The 22,618-nt window shown below is 52.6% G+C and overlaps 1 protein-coding gene across 6 annotated transcripts in view; it reads right to left on the bottom strand.

Annotated features, from left to right (window-relative positions):
* The window catches only part of Prdm16 (PR/SET domain 16), a 338,568-nt gene that overhangs the window by 16,861 nt on the left and 299,089 nt on the right, over nucleotides 1-22,618 (bottom strand). For 4 of the 6 annotated variants that reach the window (XM_045151134.1, XM_045151130.1, XM_045151131.1 and 1 more), the window contains exons 5-11: nucleotides 19,179-19,281; nucleotides 12,392-12,602; nucleotides 10,574-10,721; nucleotides 9,862-10,015; nucleotides 6,421-7,831; nucleotides 3,965-4,052; nucleotides 438-607 (exon numbers count right to left, since the gene is read on the bottom strand). In XM_045151134.1, the coding sequence (XP_045007069.1) occupies nucleotides 438-607; nucleotides 3,965-4,052; nucleotides 6,421-7,831; nucleotides 9,862-10,015; nucleotides 10,574-10,721; nucleotides 12,392-12,602; nucleotides 19,179-19,281 (2,285 nt within the window). The remainder of the gene's footprint in view (nucleotides 1-437; nucleotides 608-3,964; nucleotides 4,053-6,420; nucleotides 7,832-9,861; nucleotides 10,016-10,573; nucleotides 10,722-12,391; nucleotides 12,603-19,178; nucleotides 19,282-22,618) is intronic. The other 2 variants (XM_045151132.1, XM_045151133.1) reach the window with 1 other exon arrangement.

Here is a 22,618-nt window from a genome sequence, read left to right as displayed (position 1 = left end):
CCTAGACATGGGGCCCACCCCAGCACCCTGCTTTGCAATCTTCTTTGGGCCTTATCCCAGCCCATTCACACAGCACAGAGTGGGTGAGAGTGGGGACAGAGTGACCAGGACCAGCAAGATAGCTCGGGAGCATGTCATCTTGGCACTACCACCGCTGGCAGAAGCTACAGCTGGGCTCAGAACTCCCCCCGAGAGGTGCAGCTCACCTCTAGCTTCCAAACTCAGCACGGTGGGGCTGAAGCTGCTGTTTGGGCTCATGTGGTTCAGCGCAGTGGGTACTGTGGGAGGCCGACCCCAAGCCACTCAGCCACTCCATTAACAGTCACCGTGGAGGCACGGTGACTGTGACTCTGAGCTTTTCCAGAAACATTAGGTTCACGGCCACAGGTGTGCTATAGTCCCTTTCCACCAGATACCAGGGCACTCAGGGGCCTCACCTGCACGTGTATCGCTCCTTGCCCTTCCTGAGGATGGGGTCTGAGAGCGTCGGGGGTGGGGACCGGAAGTTGAACGGGTGGTGGGGCAGGGGCTGCAGGGAGCTGCCCGAGTCGGCCTTCATGACGGCGAAACTCTCCAGCTTCTCTGTCATGGTTTCAATGGCTGACATCTGTTGGCACAGAAAGGGCAAAGGTCAGTGACCCAGCAGAGCTATCACCTGTCTTCAGAGTGTGGGTCTCCCTTCTGGGCAACTGGGATTCTTTTTTTTTCTCCCACATGTTGATAGTAATTTATTTTATTAAGTAGAAAGTTGTATGGATACATCATCTGTTAGTACCATCATTTCCTTCCTCCCTGACCCCGTTCCGCTGAGGGCCCTCCTCAGTGGGATTGCTGGTATTCCCCCCAAGGTTTTTAGGTTATGAGATGTGAGGGCAGCAGTCAGTCACTGCAGGGGGGATGTGAGGGGGCCAGTGCCTCTGGACATCCCCTTCCACTCTGTGGCTCGTGCAATCTTTCCACCTCCTCTTCCACAGCATTCCCTGAGCCATGATCCTGGGATTCTTGAGGGCAAGCACATCAGTGGTCCTCAGTGGCCTTCACCTTCCTGGAACCCGCCTTGCCCTTCCTTTTCCTGGAACCACAACTACAGGCCAGGCTTAGTCTTTAGCTTTAATCAAAGCTGGGTTTAGGTACGAGGAGTCACGACGGCTATTGATGCTGTGTGAACCCAACCCTGTGTTTAGACGCAGGGGAAGGATTCTCAGTTAGCTAACCCCTGGATAGCACTCCTGCCTGGTTGGCTAGTTTAGGTCACACATAAAATTGTATCTTTTTTTTCAGTCTTGAAAAGTTGATACCCAAAACATAGTACATAGGCCTGATGAGTCACCGCCACCTAGAGGCAGCATGTCCTAATTGAAGGCATAGTACTAGAGAATTAAGATGACCCCACAAAGCCTGTACCCAAACCAGTCATGTCAAACGAATGCCACATCACACAGGGGAAAGTGTGATGTCTCTGTTCCCTGCAGATTCCAAGAGCTTACTTAAGGAGAGAAGAGAGGAGTGGGCCTGGTTATTTTCAACTGATGGGCAGAGTTCTGTCAAATCTCCAGACTGCGTCAGTCTCATGGAGACTTTCGGCCTTGGGGACAAGAGAGGATAGAGGATGATGGAGCCACTCAGGTTTCAGTGGCACTTCTCCTAGCTGTCCTGTGAGAACTGTGGGATGCTGGGGCAGAGGACTACAGGATGAAGGATCCAAGATTCCTTTGGGTCAAGGAAACTCAAAGAGCAATTGCTTGGACCCTAGTACAAGGTGCTATGCCCCTGGTTGGTGGCCTTCTGGGTCTGGTCCTTTAACATGCCTCTGCTAAGAACCCATCTCCTTCAGTTCGCTAAGCTTGGAAGATCACAGAGAAGGGGCTGGTTAGGGTGCTGGGTGAGGGATGGTGGGGAGGTTGGGACAGATGGAGATACCGAGGAGGAGAACTCGTGACTTTCAAAGGGCTGTGATCACTATGGGAGACCTGTCCCACATGAGGAGCTCACTTGCACCAGGGGAACATGGGAGAGTGAGGACAGCTAATGGGGTTTCCTTGCCCAAGGCCCTTGCTCATGGCTCACTGCCTCTGGGGAGTGCTTAGCGTCAGTTCCTTGCACAGGGCATTTGCTCGTTTATGCCAGAGCGGGGTCCCAGCTGTGCATGGGTGAACAACGGCAGCACATCACGTAGCCAGGGTTTGTCAGGCCAGTCCCAGCCACTCAGCCCCCTGGCACCTTGTCAAAATGCCCAAAGCAGACTTGTAGGTTCTGTTTGTGGAACACCGCTGGCAGGGGACAGAGGGCTTTTCACAGATGCGGCTGGAAGGCCATCAGCTCTAGTCAGACACACTTGAGCAACAACCGACTGGACTGTAGTAGAAACCCCTGGAAAGCAGTTAATGAGCTGACACTATGCCCAGACACTATGCTTCCTCTCAGAACTCAGCCACTGCCTGGACCCCTGGCCAGCTCTATCCACACTGCAGGGATCTGCCTCGGTTTGCCCCAGTGAAACCGGGTCCACACAGAGACCTCACCGGGACATATCACATCGCCTCTTTGCAGCTCATCACCACTGGTGGGCAAGGGAACCTTGTTCTCTTAGCTAGCCTTTAGTCCCTCAATAGTCTGGTTGATAGGCTACCAGGCTGGCAGCAAGGCCCCTAGCACAGGCAGTAGCCCATCTGCCTGGGGGTCTCAGCAGTAGTCTAGGAACGCGGAGACTCCCCAGGACCCTTAGGTCTGGCTAGAAGCTTGGGCAGAACCACTTTATCTTCGTGCCCCAAGCCCTACACACATGCATGTCAAGCCTTAGGCATAGAAGAGATGATGCGGCTGGACACCAGAAAGTACTGGGGCTAATGTCTCTACACCATAGTGACTTCTGTACTTTGTAGAGATCCATGGTCACCAGGCACTTTCTGCCCAAGTGGCATTCTGATTGCAGGCCATTGAAATTGGGGACAATCTTTCATCTCTTCCCTGCCTCTTCATCCTGGCTGTGGGCCACAGGGGCAGGCAGCAGGGGAGGTAGGTCCGTGGGGACAGTGGGCAGGAGGGACAATGGGCAGCCGGCCCCCCACTGGTCTCTCTTCCTCAGGCCGGGTGGGTCCAGCCTGCCTGGTCTGCTCTGCCCGATCAGATGTTCCCGTGAGCTCCCCACACAAACACAAACACCGGATGCGCCTGGCTGACTTGTCGGCTCTTTCCAGCCGGCCTGGGGAAAATCAGGGGAAGTTATTAACCAAACTCCGAGGCCCAGTGGAACAATAGGAGGCACTAAGTTTAGCTGTGAACTCAACTAGGGTGCAGGTTTCACAGACAGGGCTTGTCTAAGGCGGGAAGCGTCTAGGAGAACAATGCCTGTGGAGACCCTCTGGGTGATGTGGGAGAGCCCTGGGGCCTGCAGACTGCAGCTCTGGGGAGATGGCTAGGCCTCATGTCATGAGGACAGGTGAGGGCAGGATGCCGGACATCTGTGGGACTCTGACCTGTGCTGTGTCCCTGGGAAGCATGTGGCCTGGGGAAAAGGCAAGAACACTTGTAGCTAGAGGGGTCTGCATCCTGCATCGGGATTTTGGGGTTCTCCAGGTTTCCCTTTCAAGAGTCCCCTCAAGTTCCCTGCAGACTGCCTGGATTCGCTCTGTGCCCCAGGGAGGACTTCTTCCTGTCCAACCTTACCCCTCGCCCTCTATACTTGCCCAGGCCTATTCTCTGTCAGTCCCTTTGTTTAAAAATGCTCAGATGTTACCCACTCCAGGAAGACCATCTAGGCTATGCACGGTCTGTTTCCTTATATTCAAGACACTGACTACTCCCTCCCAAGTGCATCCTTTCCTGGAGCCTGAAGCCCATTTGACCCATGGGTCTTCAGGGAGGGGGTCCCCTCTGGCCCCGAGGGATCAGGAAGCTGAGACCTTTAGAGTCCATGTGGGGGTCTCGGGGCACACCCAGCCCCGGTGCCAGCTGCGGCTCTCACCTGGGGGTGGAACAACAGGGGCGATGGCCGCAGGTACTTCTCCTTCAGGACTCCCACGGGGTCAGTCACCTTCCGCTTTTCTACCCTGCTGGACAGCAACACAGAGGGTTACGTACACCACCAAGCCTCCTGCCCCTTGGGAACATGCCTGTGCTGGGCCGAGAACAGGGCCACCATGATGGAGGCTGGGCTGTGACACAGTTGTCCTGCCCACTCCCACCTGGCTCCTCATATGCTTTGGGGACAGTGGGAACCTAGTCCACCTGATAACCTGCCCAGACCCTCCCAGTTTCCCATCTGCCCCTAAGCCCTCTTCCATGGTTCCCTCACGTGCTCTCTCACCACTTCTGAGTCTCCCTGTGTCCCCTACCTACAACATCTATGAGCTCTTGTGCATATTAGGAATGCTTCCTGCTGGAATAAATTTTTTTTTTCTGGATTTATGTGGTTCTTGGGGAATCAAACCTGGGCCTTTGGGCTTTGCAAGCCAGCTCCTTTAGCTCTTGAGCCATCTCTCCAGTCCCTAGAGTGTTTTCTGAAGACTCCATGCACACCAGCCTCCTGCCCACTGGATGGCTGTACCTGTGTAGGTAGGCGCTGCTCTGACAGAGCTCTGAGCACGCCTGCAGCTCAGTGCCCATCACACCAGAGGCTCACTGCCTACACCCCGGCTCCCTCACCTCTTCTGTTTGTGCTGATAAATGCAAATGCAAGTAGGTTTCTGTCTCAAGGAAATCACCGAGGACTCCCTTGCTGTGGGAGTCCATGTGGGGGAGGGAGGTTATTCTGGAAAACTTCTGATGGGGTTGGAGAGCTGGCTCAGTAGGTAAAGTGCTTTCTATACAATCATGAGAACCTGAGTTCAGATCCTCTGCAACCAGGTAAAATGCTGGGCATGATGGTTTATGCCTGCAATCCCAGTACCAAGGAAGTGGAGACAGGAGGATCCCTGGGACTTACTGGCTAGCTTGTCTAGCTGAATTCATGAGTTCTGAGTTTTGTGAGAGGTACTGCCTCATAAAATTAAGGTGGAGAAGTGACAGAGGGAGACCTCTAAAATCAACCTCTGGTCTCCACATACATGTGTACACATGTGCATGTGCACATGTACACAGACTTGTGCTCACATGCATATGAGCGCATATATGCACACACACACCACACATGCAAAAACAAACACCATTTGTGGCTGTAAACGACTGTAATTCTAGAAGTTTCTTCAAGTGTCAGTGACAGTTTGTTAAACTGATCTCCAGGGTAAGTGGAGGTGGCCATTAGGGAATGAGGAAGTCCGTCTTTATCCCTGTCATTCCCAGCAGGGGTTGTTCTTCCTCCCCAGCATCACGGCAGCTGTGGTCAAACCTGCCGTTCTCCCCGACCTCCAAGCACACCAGAACAAGTGGCTGCTAAGTTACCAGCTCCTGTGCTCCCTGGCTCTGACCTTGCCTCACATCACCTCCTCTGTCAAATGTACATGTTACATCCCTGCTCTCCTGGAGACCAGAGAAGCACAAGCGTGTGACTGGAGGAGGGGACACAGGGAGGTAACACAGGGTTTCCCATGAGGGCCCAAGGCTGCTGGTAATCCTAGGAGACGCTGGCCCTATTCCTGGAGGAATGAACCCGAGAGGCAGGGAGCAGCCAAGATCAAGAACAGCTGTGACTGTAGGAAGAGCCTAGGCAAGGGGCAACAATGGACAGCAAGGTACTTGGCTCTTGGCGGCAAAGGTCAGCTGCCTAGGGCTTCAGCTAACTGGCCTCTTGCACTGCATCAGGCATCCATCCCAGCTGAGTGGGAGCTTCCTGCAGTGAGGGTCTCTGGGTAGTAGCGGGAGGGCCTTTGTTGGTGTGACAAGGATAGCAGTTGGTGTCAGAGAGATGAGAATGTCATCCTTCCGCATTCTCCTCCAGTCCAGAGAATATTGGCTTCACCTTTGATTTTGAATAGGCCACCAGAAAGCCCCCTAGTGTGGCTCTAGGGTGGTGGCAGGGTCACAGGACAGCCTCAGAGAAGAGGAGGTACAAGGAAGAAGAGGAAGAGCTCAGTGGCAGAGCAGGGTGCTCTGACTTTTGTGGGAGGAAGAGATGAGATATGATCCAAAAAAGACAGCTGGACACTGGGAAGAGGCTCTGGACAGGATCTGAAGGCAGTACCCAGAAGGAGCTCAAGGCAAGGCAGAAAATGTTCGAGTTGTGGTCAGTGTATGGGAAGTGTGTAAGTCCAAGAAACCCCATTCAAACTTCCCTAACAAAGGAATGGCCAAATCAGATGTCTCCCACTAAGGGATATGGACACCCAAGAGGCACAGGCATATCTATGAAGCCAGAAAAGGCACATGGGAGAAAGTTAGGTTGGAGGGTTGAGAGAAAAAGAAAGACAGCCAGACACAGTCCCTGCCCAGCTCTGCAGACAAGGGCCCCTGGGTAGCATGGGTGAGGGCAGGCCATGTTAATACCTGTAGATGGGATCCATGAAGAAGGGTGAGGGCTTGGCGTAGTGCAGGGAGGGCTGCTGGGGCAGCTGTGCTGGGCACACCTTGGGCAGCCCCTCGCCTGGCTTCCGCTCGCCATAGATGTGGTTCTTCCGGGGTTCCCTGCTACCTCCGTTCTGGCTGGCGCGGGCCCGGCTGCCAATGCTCAGGTCTAGCGGCTGCTCCTCACCAGATGTGGGGACCAAGGGTGCCTTGGGCATGGGCAGGACAGGCTTGGCCTCTTTTGGTTTCGTGGTGAGGTCAAAGGGGCACTCGGCACTGGGACCACCCACCCTGAGGGTGTCCCGGGGCGACTTTGGCTCAGCCTTGACCAGCAAGTTATGGGCGAGGGCTCGGTCCGTGAAAGGGTAGAGGGAGTGGGGAAAGTTGGGTAGGAACTGGAAGGGGAACACCGAGTGATAGGGCAGTGAGCCCAGCTTCTTCTCTTGCATGCCCATGAAGCCAGGGCCGAAGTACTTCTCAGCAATGGAGGCGATGGCCTTGATGGAGTCTCCGGCGGCACCCGAGGCGGTCAGCAGCTGCTCCTCGGGCGGGGGGAAGAACGAATGCTGGGAGTAGAAGACGGGCACCTCGGCCACGTTATTCACGGCTCCTGGGGGCACAGGTCCACCCCCAAACTCGGGCTTGCCCTCCACTGGCTTGCCCTTGTCCTTGACCTTGTCTCGGTCACTATCCACATCACTGTCCAGGTCTGAGCCCGTCCCTGTGGTGGTGTCCAAGTCAGTGCCCGTCGTGGTGTTGATGTCCTCAAAGTCACTGCCGTCTGACATGTCGGGGCTCCTGGTCTTGACCTTCTCCACATAGGCATCTTCCAGACGGCTCTCAAATTTCTCCTCAGGCCCCGTGGCCACCGTGGCACCCTGACTGCTGTTACTGACCGCAGACACGAGGGGCAGGGCTGGGTTCCCCAGGGGACTGGGCAGCTTGGCGTCCTGGGTGTGGTTCAGGGGACTTTTGATCAGTGGTGTGGGAGGTAGCAGAGGTGGCCGGGGGTACAAGGATGGAGGAAAGATGCCCGGGAATCCGGGCGTGAGCGTGGGGAAGGCTGGAGGGGCAGCAGAGAAGGGCAGGCTCCCAGGGTGGGGCCTGGAGGGGAAGTACTCATTGAAGCCCAGGCCCCCGTGGTTGAGGTTGGGGGAGGGTTTTGCCTTGTCCATCATGGGGCTGGGGGTCAAGGGCAGGCCTGGGGCGAAGATGCCGCCTGGCGTGTAATGGTTCTTGCCCTCGCAGAAGCGCCGGTGCTTGTTGAGGGAGGAGGTAGTACTGAACATCTGCCCACAGTCCTTGCACTTGATCTGCGTGCGGCAGTCGGCATGCATCCGCTTGTGTCGGCACAGGTTGGAGAACTGCGTGTAGGACTTGTGGCAGACCTCACCTAAAACATCAGCAGAAAGCAAACACAAATGCCGTATGAAATTACCAGGAAACTCAGGGCCAAGCGGGGTGAGCCCTGACTCCGGAGGCAAGCTGTGTGTGGGGGCATGGGCACGTGTGTAGGAGCGTATGCACGTGTACTGTGCACAGGCATGCATGCATGCACGCAATGTGCATCTCACATGTGCCCAAAACATACACACTGAAGTGTCTGTGTGCATGTGTGTTGCACAGAGCAGATGTGTGAGTGCACACACGTACATGCATGTGCGTACATGAAGGTGTGGGTCTCTGTGTACACAAGTGATCCTCCCTGGGGTTGCCTTCCAGGGACTAGCCTGATCTGGCAAAGATCCCTGTGCCCTTTCCTGGAGTTGCTAGCTGTGTAGACCATTCCAGAGGTTCCTCAGCCTTCTATGGTAGGGAGCGGGGAGGGTCACTGGTGGTTGTAGCTTCTCATCCCAGAGCGAAGCTAATGCCACAGCTAGGCAGGGAAGTCCACTGCTCTGGCTGGGCAGGGGCAAAATGAGGGCACACAGTTTTGTGTGCTGCTAGGAGATGGCTGGCTCAGAACGACCTGGCCACTGGGAAGTCTCCTCCATGTGACTGCCTTCTCCTTGGAAGGGCCATGTTGAAGCCTTTTTTTTTTTTTTTTGGAGGTAGGGTCTCACTCTAGCCCAGGCTTACCTGGAACTCACTCTGTAGTCCCAGACTGGCCTCGAACTCACTGTGATCCGCCTGCCTATGCCTCCCAAGTGCGTGCGCCACCACCCAGCAAAACTTAAGCAATTTAAGCAGTTTACTTCAACTATAGACAAATGAAGATTTTCTTGAAGACTTTTTTTTTTTGTTGTTGTTTTTGTTTTTGGAAGGGTCATGTTACATAGCTTCATTGGCTAGCAGTTTCATTTCTACCTATAACCCTTCAGCTCACCCCAAAGGGTGAAAGCTCTTTTCCTGTGGTCTGCAACGTGTAGGTGGTGGCATGGCCCATGTCTCCTTCTCTAACACGCGTGTCACCTTAACTGAATAGCACTCTTCTATGGCCTGCCTGGCCATGTTTTGGATCTTAGCTTGAGCTAGATGACCTTGGTCAAAAGTCAAGTGTAATTAGCCAGGACCACAGACAAAGGGAGGAAGGCTTATGCATGTCAGGTGTGCCGGCTGGACAGCCCTGGCCTCCACATCTCATCGGGAGCTCACACAGTGCAGTGGAAACAGTGGACGTGTCTTGTCCATGCCTTGTAGCTATGTAATGTACATTAATATGACCCAACAGAAAGGCAACGTTATCTAAACCTGTTCAGTTTTCTCGAGTTTAAGCTACTTTAAGACTGCAGGGTCTTTTATTATTATTATTTTTTAGAGAGAGAGAGAGAGAGAGAATTGGTGTGCCAGGGCCTTAGCCACTGCAATCGAACACTGGACACTTGCACTACCCAGCGGGCATGTGCCACCTTGTGCTTGTCTCACCTTTTGTGCATCTGGCTTATATGGGATCTGGGGAGAGATCGACCCTGGGTCCTTAGGCTTTGCAGGCAAGTACCTTAACTGCTAAGCCATCTCTCCAGCCCTAGGACTGAAAGCTCTTATATGAACCAAAGTGTAGCCTCAACCCAGCACTCATTCCAAGCTGCAGCCAGAGTACCTGGACCCCTCCGCCCCCTCAGCTGGGCCCACAGGGCCCTCCCATTGGGTATGGATTCTGTTCAGGCAGTGTGAATTGCAGGGGTGGTTATAGCATGGCTCAAACGCCACCTGTCTTGGGCTTGCATTGAAGACGATGGTCTACAAGCAGGAATGCATCATTTGTGGACCAGCCAGCAGGCAGAACTCTTTCTCCTTTTGGTTTCTAGGCTGGAGGAGTGAGTGAGCAGCCCAGGTGAGGCTGGATCTGATGTAGTTAGATGTCTAGAAGTTTGTAATGGGAGCAGCAGGAATAAGGGTTTCTGGGTAGACAGGGATCCTCCGTATGGGGAAGCCTGGCATGGAACCCTCGTGGGCCGGTGGGGCCCAGGCTGGGCAACTCACATATGAACGGCTTCACCGTGCTGTGGATGTGCTTATGCTGTTTGAGGCCAGAGGACGTGGCGAAGGTCTTGCCGCAGTCTGGACAGGCATGGGCCCGGGCACCAACATGCTGCGAGCGGATGTGCCGTTGCAGGTTGCTGGGGTCTGTGAACACCTGGGGAGACAGATGTCATTTGCATGTGCCACTGCTGATACTCCATTAGACCCTGGGGCATGCCTCTGTCCTTCACTGTCCCTCAACCCTGCACTGAATAGGCTGGACCCGTCTCACTACAACAATGATAGCTGGAGGGCCTCAGTGGGCTGCTGAGCCTTCCCTGGCCTCAGTTTCCCCATCAGTGGTCTCAGGATACTGGGACTCTAAGGCTGCATAAGACAGATATACTTTATCTCAGCTGCAGAGCTCTGACCTGGGTGGGCTTGAGCCTGAGGCTTCCCCCGCTGCTCACCTCTGCCTGGCACATTCTCAGGACCTGGGAGCTGCCTTGGAAATGACTTGGCTGTCTCTGGTCTTGGCCCTGTTCCTTTGAGTTGTGTGGTGACACAATCTTGAGACTTCCTGCCCTCCTCAGGAGGACCCTGGGGACCTCAGGCTATCTACCCAGCTATGATTGCTTCCACCTCGTTTTCCCTGTAGCATGGAAGAAGGGTGGGGCCAGGCCCATCTGCCGGGGTGGGCATGTGCTCAGTGGGGCAGATATCTTGGTGGTACCTTGACGCAGTTTTCACATTCAAAGCGCTTGCCGCTGTCGTGGGACATCTGGTGGCGAATGAGGTTGGACTTCCAGTTGAAGGCCTTGGGACATTGGTCACACTTATACTCTCGCTCTTCCGTGTGGACAATCATGTGTTGTTCCAAGCTGTGTACACGGGAGGAGGGGGTCAATGAGGGACTTACAGGGGAACATAAGGGGATGGGTCCCCACATCATATGGCTTGTTCTCTTCTCCATGGCCTCCTGGAACCCCCACCATGCTGCTGGGGGAGTGCAGTGCAGGCTGCCAGCAATCTTATCCACTCCCCTCCAGTGGGCCACTGGGCGTGAGCAAGACGCAGCTGCAGCAGAGGAAGAAGTGAGTGCCCGTGCAAACTTCACCCTCCCTAGTCAGTTGCAACTTTAAGGCTAAATTTGGGTCGAACACACGGTGTTGTACACCTATGTTTCCAACACTCAGGAGCTGAGGCAGGAGGATTGTGAGTTCAATGCCAGCCTTAAGTTTGAGGACAGCCTGGACCCTCTGAGACCTTGTCTCAAAAACAAAAAACAAAAACAAAACAAAACAAAAAACCAAAAGAACAACAACAACCACAACAAAAAAACCCTAAAACACAGCTAAGTTTGGTCCTAGGAGCAAGGCATGCAGAGAAACAGTGCCATAGCCTCAAGGGGAGTTGGATACCCTCTGAGAGGTCTTGAGGTGGTCACTAGCTGAGCCACCCAGGCATACCTGAGGTTCAGTGGGCAGTGGCAGGGAGAGTCTTGAATGAGATGTGTTCCGGTGGGGAGAGCAGCTGCTGGGAGGGGCCCCTCGCTCCTCTTGGCTGAATGAGCAGGTCCTAATCCCCTCCCCCCCTGGGGGACTCTGCCTCTCCTGTCCCTGGGATGACCGTTAATCTTCATGAGCAAAGCAGTAATATATCACGGCCCGTTAATTACGGGGCCAGCCATCCGTTTAGATCAGAAACGCCTGCTCCCCCAGCTCTGAGAGATTGTATCTTTTCCCTGTTGTTAATTGTGATTTATGTGTTTATGTAAAGAAAACAAGGACCCTCCTCGGCCGCTCTCTCTGCACTGCTCTCAGTCGGGATTTGTTCACACACTTATTTTCCCTGTCATCTGTTCAGGGTGGAGGGTCTGCCATCCCCAGGGAGCCCGTGATGGGATTGGGGTAAATCCCCAGTAATCACAGAGTCAGTTAGTGGCCTGATGGCATTTTGCTCTGACTTTGCGAGGCTGTCCCAAGGAAACTCACCAACACACCGGAGCCCAGGCTAGAAAAGTTTCCTGGCTCGGAAGCCTTGGGACCAGGTGTCCTGGCTTCTCTGGTAGGGTCTCATATGGGTCCCCAAGTCTTGCCTGGGTCCTCACTTTTGTCTGGGCAAGAGGAGGAATTACTGGACCTGCTCCAGCTGCCCATATCAAGCTGTCAACTCAGCTAGCATGGTGTTTCCAGTGCCCACATCTCAGATACCCTTGCTCTACCAAGGAGGGAAGCAGAGGTCAGGGTCTCCTGGACAAGGGGGCCCTAAATCGGCGAGTATGATTTACTTCTTTTGGGCAGTCTCCACAGCCCTGATTGTGTAGGTGGCAGTGCCAGTGGTCACACCTGGCTCCTCCTGTATCCTGGTAACCAGCCCCTTCCCATGCAAGCCTTCTCTGCTACCCAGTGATCGAGGAATGGACAGCAGTGTCCCTAGTGTGGGGAGGTGGCACTTGGAGCCCCTGGTCTCCTCCTACAGCCTGCCAAGGAGGTGGGCTGAGGAAGGAGGGTGTTGCTGCCGGTGGGAGGGCATGGGGGTGAGGTGGCACCTGTACTTGTTGGGGAACATCCGCTCGCAGTCTTTGCACTCGTGCACTTGGCCGTCGCTGCCCCCGCCGAGGCCCTCGGGCTTGAGCTCCTCCCCCAGGCCCTCGTAGAGCGGCGCCCCGGCCGAGCCGCACGCGTACTTCTTGTGACGCCGCAGGTCCAGCTTGCACTGGAAGAGCTCGTCACACTCCTCACAGCGGAATGTCGGATCCTCTGTAAGACAGCAGGCAGGGAGGCGGGCAGGTGAGCCAGACACTCGTCCCCGGGCCCATGGGGCCCTTGGGAGACCTAGCCCATCCTCGCCACCTCAGAGCCTGCAGCCATGCCACTCTCACCGTGCTCCCTGCATCCTGGCTGTCCAGGACCGTAGAGACCACGGGTCAGACCAGGCCATGCTGCAACACCCCACTTCTGCATCTTAGGGGACACTGAGCCACACCAGACCCCTCCCTGTGACCCTAGCAGCCACTGTGCTTAAGAGGAGGCCCTGCCTCAGTGTAGAGAAGGAAGCTGGGCCAAGAGCTTTGTTTATAAATTAGGAGAAAAAAAAAAGATGACAGAATTCCAGTGCATATAATAAATTATTGTTGTCAAGGTCAAACAAATTAAAGGGGGGCAGCTATTATTAGGTTTGTGAGGCAGCATCCCGAGCACGGTGCCAAGCCAAACAACGAGCCCAGAGCTGTAACCCTGGGCCGGTCCTCTGGCCCCTTCCCCGCCTCCCCTGCGGCAGCTGCCTGTGCGGTTGTTTCCACCCAGGCCTGGAGGAAGAACACCTGTTGGAAGCTCTTAGACAAGAAATGCTTGTGTGCTCAAGTGTGAGTGTGTCAACATGTGTGTCCATTTTGTCTTTTTGTTTTCTCTGCATACGCATAATACATGTGGTACGGTATGTGTGGTATATGCCTGTGTGTGTGCCGATGTGTGCACCCTAAGTACTCACGTAGAAGCCAGCAAAGAGCATCAGGCATCCCTCATCCATCACTCCAACCGCCTGTTTCTTTGAGACAGAGTCTCTCACCGTTTTTGGAGTTTGCCTTTTTCAGGGGCCCTAGCAGTTTTCTGGTCTCTGCTCCCTACAGGACTGGTGTCATAGATGTGTGTGGCTATGCCCAACTGTTTACATAGGTCCTAGGGAATTGAACTCAGGTGGTCTCAGGCCCTTTTGCTTGCTTCAAAAACACTCTACTCAATGGGCCATCTTACTAGTCTCTTTTTGATTTTGTAAAAAGTATTTTTATATGTCTATTTGAGAGGGGAGGAGAGAGAGAGATAGATAATGGGCATGCCAGGGTCTCTTGCCATTGCAAATGTACTCCAGACACATTAAGTCACTTTGTGTGTCTGCTTTATTAGGGAATTGAACCTGGGCTCGGCAGGCTTTGCAAGCAAGTATCTTTAACTTAACCATTAAGCCCTCTCCCCAGCCCCTACTCTTTTTGTTTTGTTTTGAAGCAGGCTCTCACTCTAACCCAGGTTGATCTAGAACTTACTCTGTAGGCTAGGCTGACCATGAACTTACAGTGATCCTCTTTTCTAGACTCCCATGTGCTGGCGTGAGCCACTGCACCTGTCATAGGTGTGTTAAGGTGTGCAGCTGTGTGTTCATGTGTGTTTACATGTAGTTGTGTTTGTTTGAATATTCAAGCCAATTTGCACTGATGTTTGTGAAGTTTCAGGTGGATGTGAGGACTAGTGGCTTTGTAATCAGGTTTGTGTGAGTGTGCATATATACACATGTATGCCCGTGTGTGAGTGTGGGTACATATGTTACTGTATGTGGTTATGTGTGCACGTAAGTTGTACTATCTTTACATTTATATATATTGTATGTGTATTGGGCAAGTGTTTGCATGTTTGGGCATGCATGCATGTATGTACACTTTTGTGTGGCCATGTGTGTATATACTTTGTATATGCATGTTTTCATGTCTTTCTGTGGGTTATAGATGCATGTGTGTGTGTGTCTGTTCTATATATGTGTTTGTGTGTGTGGATGACCATGTGATAGGTGTGTTGTGTGTGCATGTGCCAATATCACTTGAGTATGCATATTGTGTGGGCATACCTTTGAATTTGTGTCACTGTGATCAGTTTGCATGTGTGATTGTGTATCACATTTATCTGTGAATGGGCATGTGTAACAGTTGGCATTTGTATTCTAATCATTATTATTGTGGGTTTGTAAATAGGAATGTGGGGGGACGTGTGTATATGTGTGAATCGGTGGCTAAGTGTGTGTCCATATTCATGAGACCTGGCCTGGTACCCAACCCTGAGCACAGCCTTAATAAATCAGGGCCAAGCACTGGCTGAACAGTCTGGACCTCAGGGGTGCGGAGGCAGGCAGGCAGAGAGCTGGGAGCAGAAGAAAGAGTGGTGCTGCTTCGGACCTCCATCCCAACAGTCAGAGAGACCACCAAACCATGGCCATTTCAGAGTCCCCAAGAGAGGACGAGTCACTGGGAACCTGGATAGCAATGAGGTACTAGGGAGTGTCCTCTCATGCTGACTCTCTCTGAGCCAGGGATAGAGGTGCTGTCTTGACATCTGGTCTGGACCGCACCTATCATCTGTAATGGCAGGCACCCAGAGCCCGAAGTGGAGACGCATGGGAATGTGCTTGAGAAGCACTGCTGAGCCCATGGAATGACATCCACCATGGCACCAGCACTACCTCAGTCCTCTCTCTGGAAAGTGAAAAATGTCTGGATGACAGAGGAAGACTGCTGGGCTGAGAGGAGCCCTGGATGTGGGTGTAATTGGAGCTGACTGTGCAGGCGCTACTTCTGGTCTCTGTGACCCGGCATCCTGACTACACTGACTCACTCCAGCCACATAACAAGGCTCTCATTTGGAAGAAACGAGACCATGAAGAGAAGATGCCGAGGGAACTCTGTCTGGGTCTGTGGAATCCAACGCCACATGTTGCCTCGCCTTGCTGGGCTAGGGCAGGGGGGCCTTTGGTCCTTTCTAATCTTCTTGAAAGGTTCCACTCCTAGCATCTCCTCAGGCGAAGTGTCCCTTGACACAGCCCTGGGCGCCTTGGCTGCCAGGGTGGAACCACAGCGTGACTCACAGGACAGGCTAGGGAGGAGGTGGGCAATGGCAATCCGCAAGACAGAAGCAACCATTCTGAAGAAGACTTCAGGATGCTTCGAGGATGAGATTTCTTCTCAAACAAGTGGGCTGTGAAAATCCCACAAGCAGCAGTGCTTACATGGAGATTTGCTGATGAGGCAGTTAGGGTGACTGGGCCCCCAAAAGTAAAGGCTGGAATGTCCTTAAATCTGCCCTTGCAGCCTCCACTTTGCTAGAGATCAGGGAAGAATCTGGCTTCTTATCTCTTGCCTAAAGGAGTTCCCCCAGACCTGTTTTTCCATGAACAACTGGAGCCCCTCCCTGGGGCTCCCTTTCCTAGAATTTAGACCTGATCCTGACATTATGGTTGGTTATGCTCAGTCCCCCCAACTTGGCATCCTGGCTGGCCTCTTCTTGAGCCAGCCTCTAGCCCAGACCAATCTGCCCTCACTCTGTCTCACCTGAGCCTGAAAGTGAAGCCCACCACCATAAGGTGATAACTAGACCCTTACCAGGGAGCAAGTGCTCTCTCTTGCTGGCTCCTGAACTTCCGGTTCTGGTAAACCTTCCCTCATCTCAGCCAGTCAGCGAGATGAGGGGAGACCCTTCCTACTCCCCTGTGAGCTCTCTGCCTCCTCCTGCCCTTCACATGACAGGAGCTCTCTGCACTTTCTTCTCTGTCCTTCTTTCAATCTAATAACATTTCTTTAAATCTTACCCTCTGGTCTACGGATTTAAATTCTTTAAATTCATAAGATAAGAATCCAGGGTACCTTAAATTTATTGGTGCGTTGGCATATTGGTATATTGGCAAGAAACCTCAAAATTCCCATTTCACTCTGATTTGGAATTTGGATTTAAAAAAAATTTGAGGATTGAAAATGAAAATTCAGCCTGATTCTCACTATGATATGCTGGAAGTCACACTAGTCCTAACAGAAACAACCCTGGTGATAGCATTCCCCACCTCTTCTGTCCCTGTTCATCCTGGACTCTAGTTGGTTCCTATGAGGGACAGAGCCTGAAATAGAACACATCTAAACCTCTCCTGCCAAGGCAAGTGGGGTGGACGACCCACCGGTCCCCAACCCTGCAACAACTTCTAGGCAAGGAAGACTGGCTTTGGACACACATTTGGAGGAAACTACAAGGCTGTGTTCATTGTCCCAACACACGAAATTCTATTTGAAGAATTGCTAAAAGGGGTATTATATTATATCCTGATATTATATTCTGTTATAGCCACTTTAGCATGTGCCCCATGTGCTCGATACAGTAGAGGCAGCCTCTCAGCCTCTCTTGGAGAGAGGAAGTGTATTGTCGAGAGCCTTTCTGAACAGATGAGGGTGTTCGCATGCAAATGGCTTCGTTATTTCCTGCTAAGGGCAAGAAGTTCTAAGGAAGGAGAATTCTTCCTCCTCCAGTCCAACAGTCAAAACAAAATCAAGCCACTTGACTTAGGTATGGAATGAGGCTTCCCTCTAACCACCTGTGCGAATGCAGTGCCTGGCACTTTGCACAGAGCTGCAACTCGTGGGATGGCTAATGCTGTTTCTCTTCCATAAGAGTAAGCAAACACTGGTCCCACTTGCTCACACCCTGCTCTCAGCTCCCAGCCAGCCCCCGCCCCCAGCATAAAGGCACAAGAAAAAAGCAACTGGAGGCAGGCTCTCTCCATCTAAATGTGGTGAGGGTGGAGGGTTAAGGTATGAGTTAGACCTTCAAACCGAATCACTCTGTGGCAGCCTCTGTCTCGCCTGTCAGCCCTGCCCCTTGCTTGTCTAGCTCAAGTTCCATCGGCAACTTTCACGGCTGAGCAGGAACGTAACAGAAAAATAAATCCCTGCCTAATGGCTTCGAGACCAAGGGGTTCACAATTACACGGCACCCGCATCCTAATCTACAACTCCAGCTCAAAAGCGCTCGAGAGTCTACTCCAAATTCCTGTGGCGATAAGGGGCCGGCTGCATTTAGCTGGGGCTGGGATAAAAGATTTTTTTATGATAATTATCTTAGTGAGGAACGCTTTGGCATTTTCTTTTTGTGCGATTCAGAGTTTAACTGGGGAGGGGGTGGCTGTTGGGGAGGCAAAGAAGTGATCTTGACAGCAGAGGTTAGGAAAAGTCAAATATTTGATGTTGGACTATTATGTGTGGAAAGCAATTAGCCCACAAACGTTTGATCAATTATTAGGAAAATGGAGACCCAAGTTACTTAATATCGGGGGTGGGAGGCTGGTGGGGAACAGGAATTAAGATTTAAGAAAGAAAAAACCTTTTGGAAGAAAGAAATTTCGTTACACAAATGAAATTTCATAGTTGGGGACACTTTCCTGAAGCTAAGTAGGGTTATCTTCCTGACTTCTCATGCGTGGTCAGATTCACTGGTCTTTTCAACAGGTATTTTAAGGGAAATGAAACCCCTCTCTTGGTGTATAGATCTTGGCAATTTATTTTTCTTTTCTCAATGGCCTAATTAAAACCAAACTTCAGACAAGCATACAGAGAGAGCCCAGCTGGTAAAATTGTCTTTCTGTGGTTATTTCCTTTCTGATGACTAGGGGACATGAGCTGCTGCAGGAAAAATGAGGCACCCTGATTACTGGGCCACTTGCATGGCTGGAAGGGTAAACAGCAGCACTTTAGAGGCGTGGCCATGGACCCGGCTGCCAAGCCCAGCGCCCAGCTCCCCGGCCCTCATGGAGGAATCAGAGTGGCTCTTTAGAGAACCCAGGACTGCTAACATTAGTCATTGGTCCTTGCTGTGCTTTAGGGAGGGGAGGAAGCAAGAGGGGACTCCAGCCTCCCTCTTCTCTCTGGCATGAATTAGGAAACCATTAGCTCTAGAAGAGAAAATCCCTCTGTTCACTAGGGCGGGCTCATCCAAAGAAAAACGATGTTGGACATGAACCTTGGAGTCACCTGTTTAGCATGGGCTATCAGCCCCATTATCTGCTGCCATTACAGGCTTCCTTGACTCCACTGCTTGAGAGTCTCAAGCCGACATCACTGTGTGATGACTCGAGGAAGGAGCACAGCCCTGTGTGCTGGAATACCCAGTATGTGCGAGGCTATTCTTTCTTTTCTCAAGCAGGGCCTCAGAGGTGCTTGGGTACAGATAAGCAGGCAGGGAACCTTTCTGGCCACCCCCCAATGGACAAGTACCTTTCTGTAGTAAGAGCTCAAGCACTCTGGTCACTGTGGGATCATCCCAGTCATCTAGAAGCGATGAGCATCACTTCTGTGACATCTGTGTCAACTTGGTGAGCTCTGGGTTTGGGTAAGAGACTCTGCCTCAATAAATAAGGTAGAGGGTGATTGAGGAAGACACCTGATATCAACCTCTGGCCTCTACATGCATATACACATTGCATGCACACCTGCACACCTGTGTGTGCTCACATGCAGACATGTGTACAGAGATGTAAAAAAAAGTCACTTGGGATGATGATAACACTGCCAAGGTATTATTCATCAATTTGTCCACATTGTCTGAAGCCCTTCTTAAGTTCAGGTCATATTATGAAGAAAGAGAGGTGTCTTTATGCTCAGGGGTTAGAGTCTGCTGGCCTGGAATCTGCAGAAACTTGATTGAGCCGTTAGGTGACAGTACCTGGGCCCATCAGGTGGTGTGTGAGGAAGGAATGCTGCAAGGGTGGGACTTCTGGGGTGGGTGGGGCCCTGGGGTCTTAGCCCAGTGAGGTCTTACCATCCAGGCTGGGCGGAACTACGCCGAGGGAGTAGGCCCCTTCCTTCACGTGAACCAGCAGCTCCTCACCTGGCTCAATGTCCTTAATAACTTTATAATAAATCTAGGAGGGAGAGACCAGAGAGAACAAATCAGCATCGATACTGTGTGCAGTCCCACGCAGAAGCATTCGCACAGCCTTTGCTATCTACTGCTGGTGCTGCCCACTGGAGAGGCTGGCCCGAAGGTCCCTTCACTTGGCTGCTAATGGTAACGTAGAGCATCTCCTTGGGAACTTCCACAGCATATGATGAAAAGGAATGGAGTCCTCGTTGATTTGTTTCATCTTGTTCTGAGTACCGATAGAGAGGGCACAAAGTTAGATAGGAGAGGTTTAGGAGCAAGGCCCCTGACAGGAGTGTCCCAGATCAGAGCGTGACGTTCTGAATTTCCATCTGGAGTGGGGCACAGGTCTGTTCTTGAGATTCCTTTGCCAGTGCAGGTGTAAGACACCCTGGCCATGGCAGGGGACCAAAGTACATTTTGTTGCTTGTGAAAATGGCTGTGAGTTGGACATGGGCCTGGTGGGTAAGTACTCCTGTCTCTCATTGCTACACCAGTATGGCAGCTGTAAGTCAGGAAGGTCAAAGGTGAGGAGGAGGCAGTGCTGGATGGGAATGTGTGGGGGGGGATTAGGGTACATTGCGAGCCTGGAGAGAGGGAGACCTGGGGCCAAGGGAATTACATTTAGGGGGTCCCAGCTCAGAAGCACAGTTGGAAATATATCTACCGAGGCTTACTGTCATGTCCCCTAAAAAAACAAAGTCACCCTAGAGTGACAGTTGAGATGAGGAAGCAGGTCATCAGGGCACTGAAGGCCCAGATTTGGGATGAGGGGTGGGGGCTGGATCTTCTTTGACTTGGCCAGACCCTGCCTTACAGATACTAGTGCAGAAGCACTTGGGTGGGGTTCGGGCCACCCAGGAGCCACCTCTTCTTTCTGGAAGCATCTGACATTGGGCACATTTCTCTTGGGGCAACTCACTACCTCTTGGGGCATGAGGGTGTCTAGATCTAAAGCACCTTTGGTGGCCTGTAGCTGGAATGGGAGAAAAGCCTCTAAGACTCCCGCCTGCCCCCCAGAGGCCTGGGTAGAGGCCTCTCAGCAATCTCTGCTGTCCTGATCTGTCCTGGCTGAAGAGGGCTCCAAGACAGGAGGGATAAACAGAGGAGGAATATTCTCAGAGGAAACAGGCTGGCCTCCATGCAGGGACAGAGGGGAGGTGGCTGGCCTTGCTGTAAGCAACACTTCTGTCTCTACTCACTGTCAGGATCAGTCTCAGCTCCAGCACCTCTAGCTTTCACTGGGTCTGTGGGTACCTAGGACCCTCTCTGCAGAGACTGCAGGGGCTGTGAGGTGGTCATTTGCCTCCCAGGCTCCTCCCTAGGGTTACAGGTATCTAGCTCCAGAAAGACACTGGTGAGTCATCGCAGGACACACAGGAGCCACACCAGGTCCCCGGCATTCATTGGCTCTTGTTCTTAGGACACCAGGCAGTGGGAGCACAGGCTGCTGGGAACGCAGGTACACAGCGGAGCTTATCAGTGTGAAGTTCCTTCCTGGAGCAGTGAGCAGTAGAGACTTACTTCTTAGTTATTCTCACGGAGGTTGATAAATTAATGAGGAGATTTTGAAATGGAGCCTAGTAGTGGGACCAAACTACCTTCTTGAGCGAAACCCACTGTTTCTAAGACCTCAGTTTTGTAACTCTTTAAAGACATCGCTCTTAAAGATCAGACTCCACCCACAGTGCTGGCCGTCTGTCCGGAAGCAAAGAGGTGAGGCTATGCTGGGGCCCCGAGTGCAGGCTACGTGTCCGGGATTGCCAGTAAATCCTGTCCTTTCTGAGAGTGCATACACCAAGTGCATGCTAAGTGCTTGTTCCTCATCCCTGATGTGGCTGAGCCCCTGGCACAGGATGCGGGTGAGAGGAAGTTAGAGACAAGCTGCCTCTTGAGGTACTGGTTCAAATCAGAGGTTGCCACTGAATGAATGGCACTTTCCACTAGCAATTCCCGAGGGTGCATGAATCCGTGGACCACACTGTGCAGTGTGTTCTCCTGCCACCCAGCTGCCGAGCACCTGCTGGGGGTAGTGACGTGGAGAAAGAAAGCACCTCGGTCCTCTGCCCGTATCCCTTCCAGGCTGCCTCCCACCCAGGCCTCCACCACACTCCACTTCCTTCTCTCTGGGCTGCTGGGACCTAGGGCCCCCCGCCCCCCAGTTCTGGCTACAAGAGCTTCAGGGCCACCCATCTTTTCTTTCTGACCTCTCTAAGGGTAGCCAATCACCCTGGGACCCACCCCTATTTACCCAAATCCTTGCTCTTGGAGCTGCTGTGATTCCTGACCTGTACTCTGGCTCAGAGGGTTGTCCAGCCTTCCTCCTCTGATCTTCTCAAAGACCCACCTGGATGCTTAGGACCCCATATCGCCCCCACACCTTTGCTCCTAGGCTCACCAGGCCTCCAGAGACCCCCTACTTCAGCTTTGGAGACAAGAAGCCTCTTGATGGATTCTCCCACAAGTGCAAACACGTCACTGGAGCTGTGGTATAGCACCCTTGGCCACAGGTGTCCCTTCTTTAGCCCAGAATCCAGAGAATAGCTGCTGGGGCTTCTGGCAGGGCCACATGGTGGTGCTGGTGGGGGCAGATATGGGGCAGCAGGCTGGGCAGCTGTGGCACCAGGACTTTGAACCCTGGATGTAATTAATCACTATTCCTATTAGCGCTAATCGCCGAGGCTGGGGTGGGGCTGTGGGCTCCTGACCTGCCTCCATCTGGAGGGGGTAGGGAGGTGAACAGGAGTCTTTGCAAACTTTCCCAAAGTCAGCAGCCCTGCCTTTGCCAATGGAGGTGCACTCAACAGCTGCCTGCATTTTTTTTTTTTTTAAATGACTTGTTCCAAATGGCACAAAAGACCTTATCAGCCAGGCGTGCTGAGAAAGCCAGTTCCTGGTCTTTTGGGCCAATGACTTCTGTTGACGAAGATTGGCTTCTGTGGGAACCTGTGCTGGTCAGGACACAGGTCAGGGGACAGGGTTAGGGTGTCCCAAGGCTTCTAGGGCAGGTGTTACAGGTTGTCACTTATTGTAAGTGCCAGACTACTTCCACTCCTGGCCCACAGTAAGCAATAATTGTAGCCCCTTAAGATTCTTGCAGTTCATTTATTGTTAGGCTTCCTTTGGTGTGCTCTGACCCTCTGGCTGATAACATCATGGATGGGCTGCCACTAGGAGTTTTCATATAGCACACAGGACATTTGTTCCATCAAGGAAAAAGAAACCTGGGAGTATGAGACCCTTCAGCTCCCAAAAGTACCTTGGTGATGGGGGTTGGGCTGCAGGAAAGGAAGCAGTCTGTCTTTGTTCCTTTTTCTAAACTCACAGCATGGCATGCT

Source organism: Jaculus jaculus, chromosome 5 (assembly GCF_020740685.1).
Source record: "Jaculus jaculus isolate mJacJac1 chromosome 5, mJacJac1.mat.Y.cur, whole genome shotgun sequence".
Lineage (NCBI taxonomy): Eukaryota > Metazoa > Chordata > Mammalia > Rodentia > Dipodidae > Jaculus > Jaculus jaculus.
This window is presented reverse-complemented; position numbering and strand designations above follow the sequence as displayed.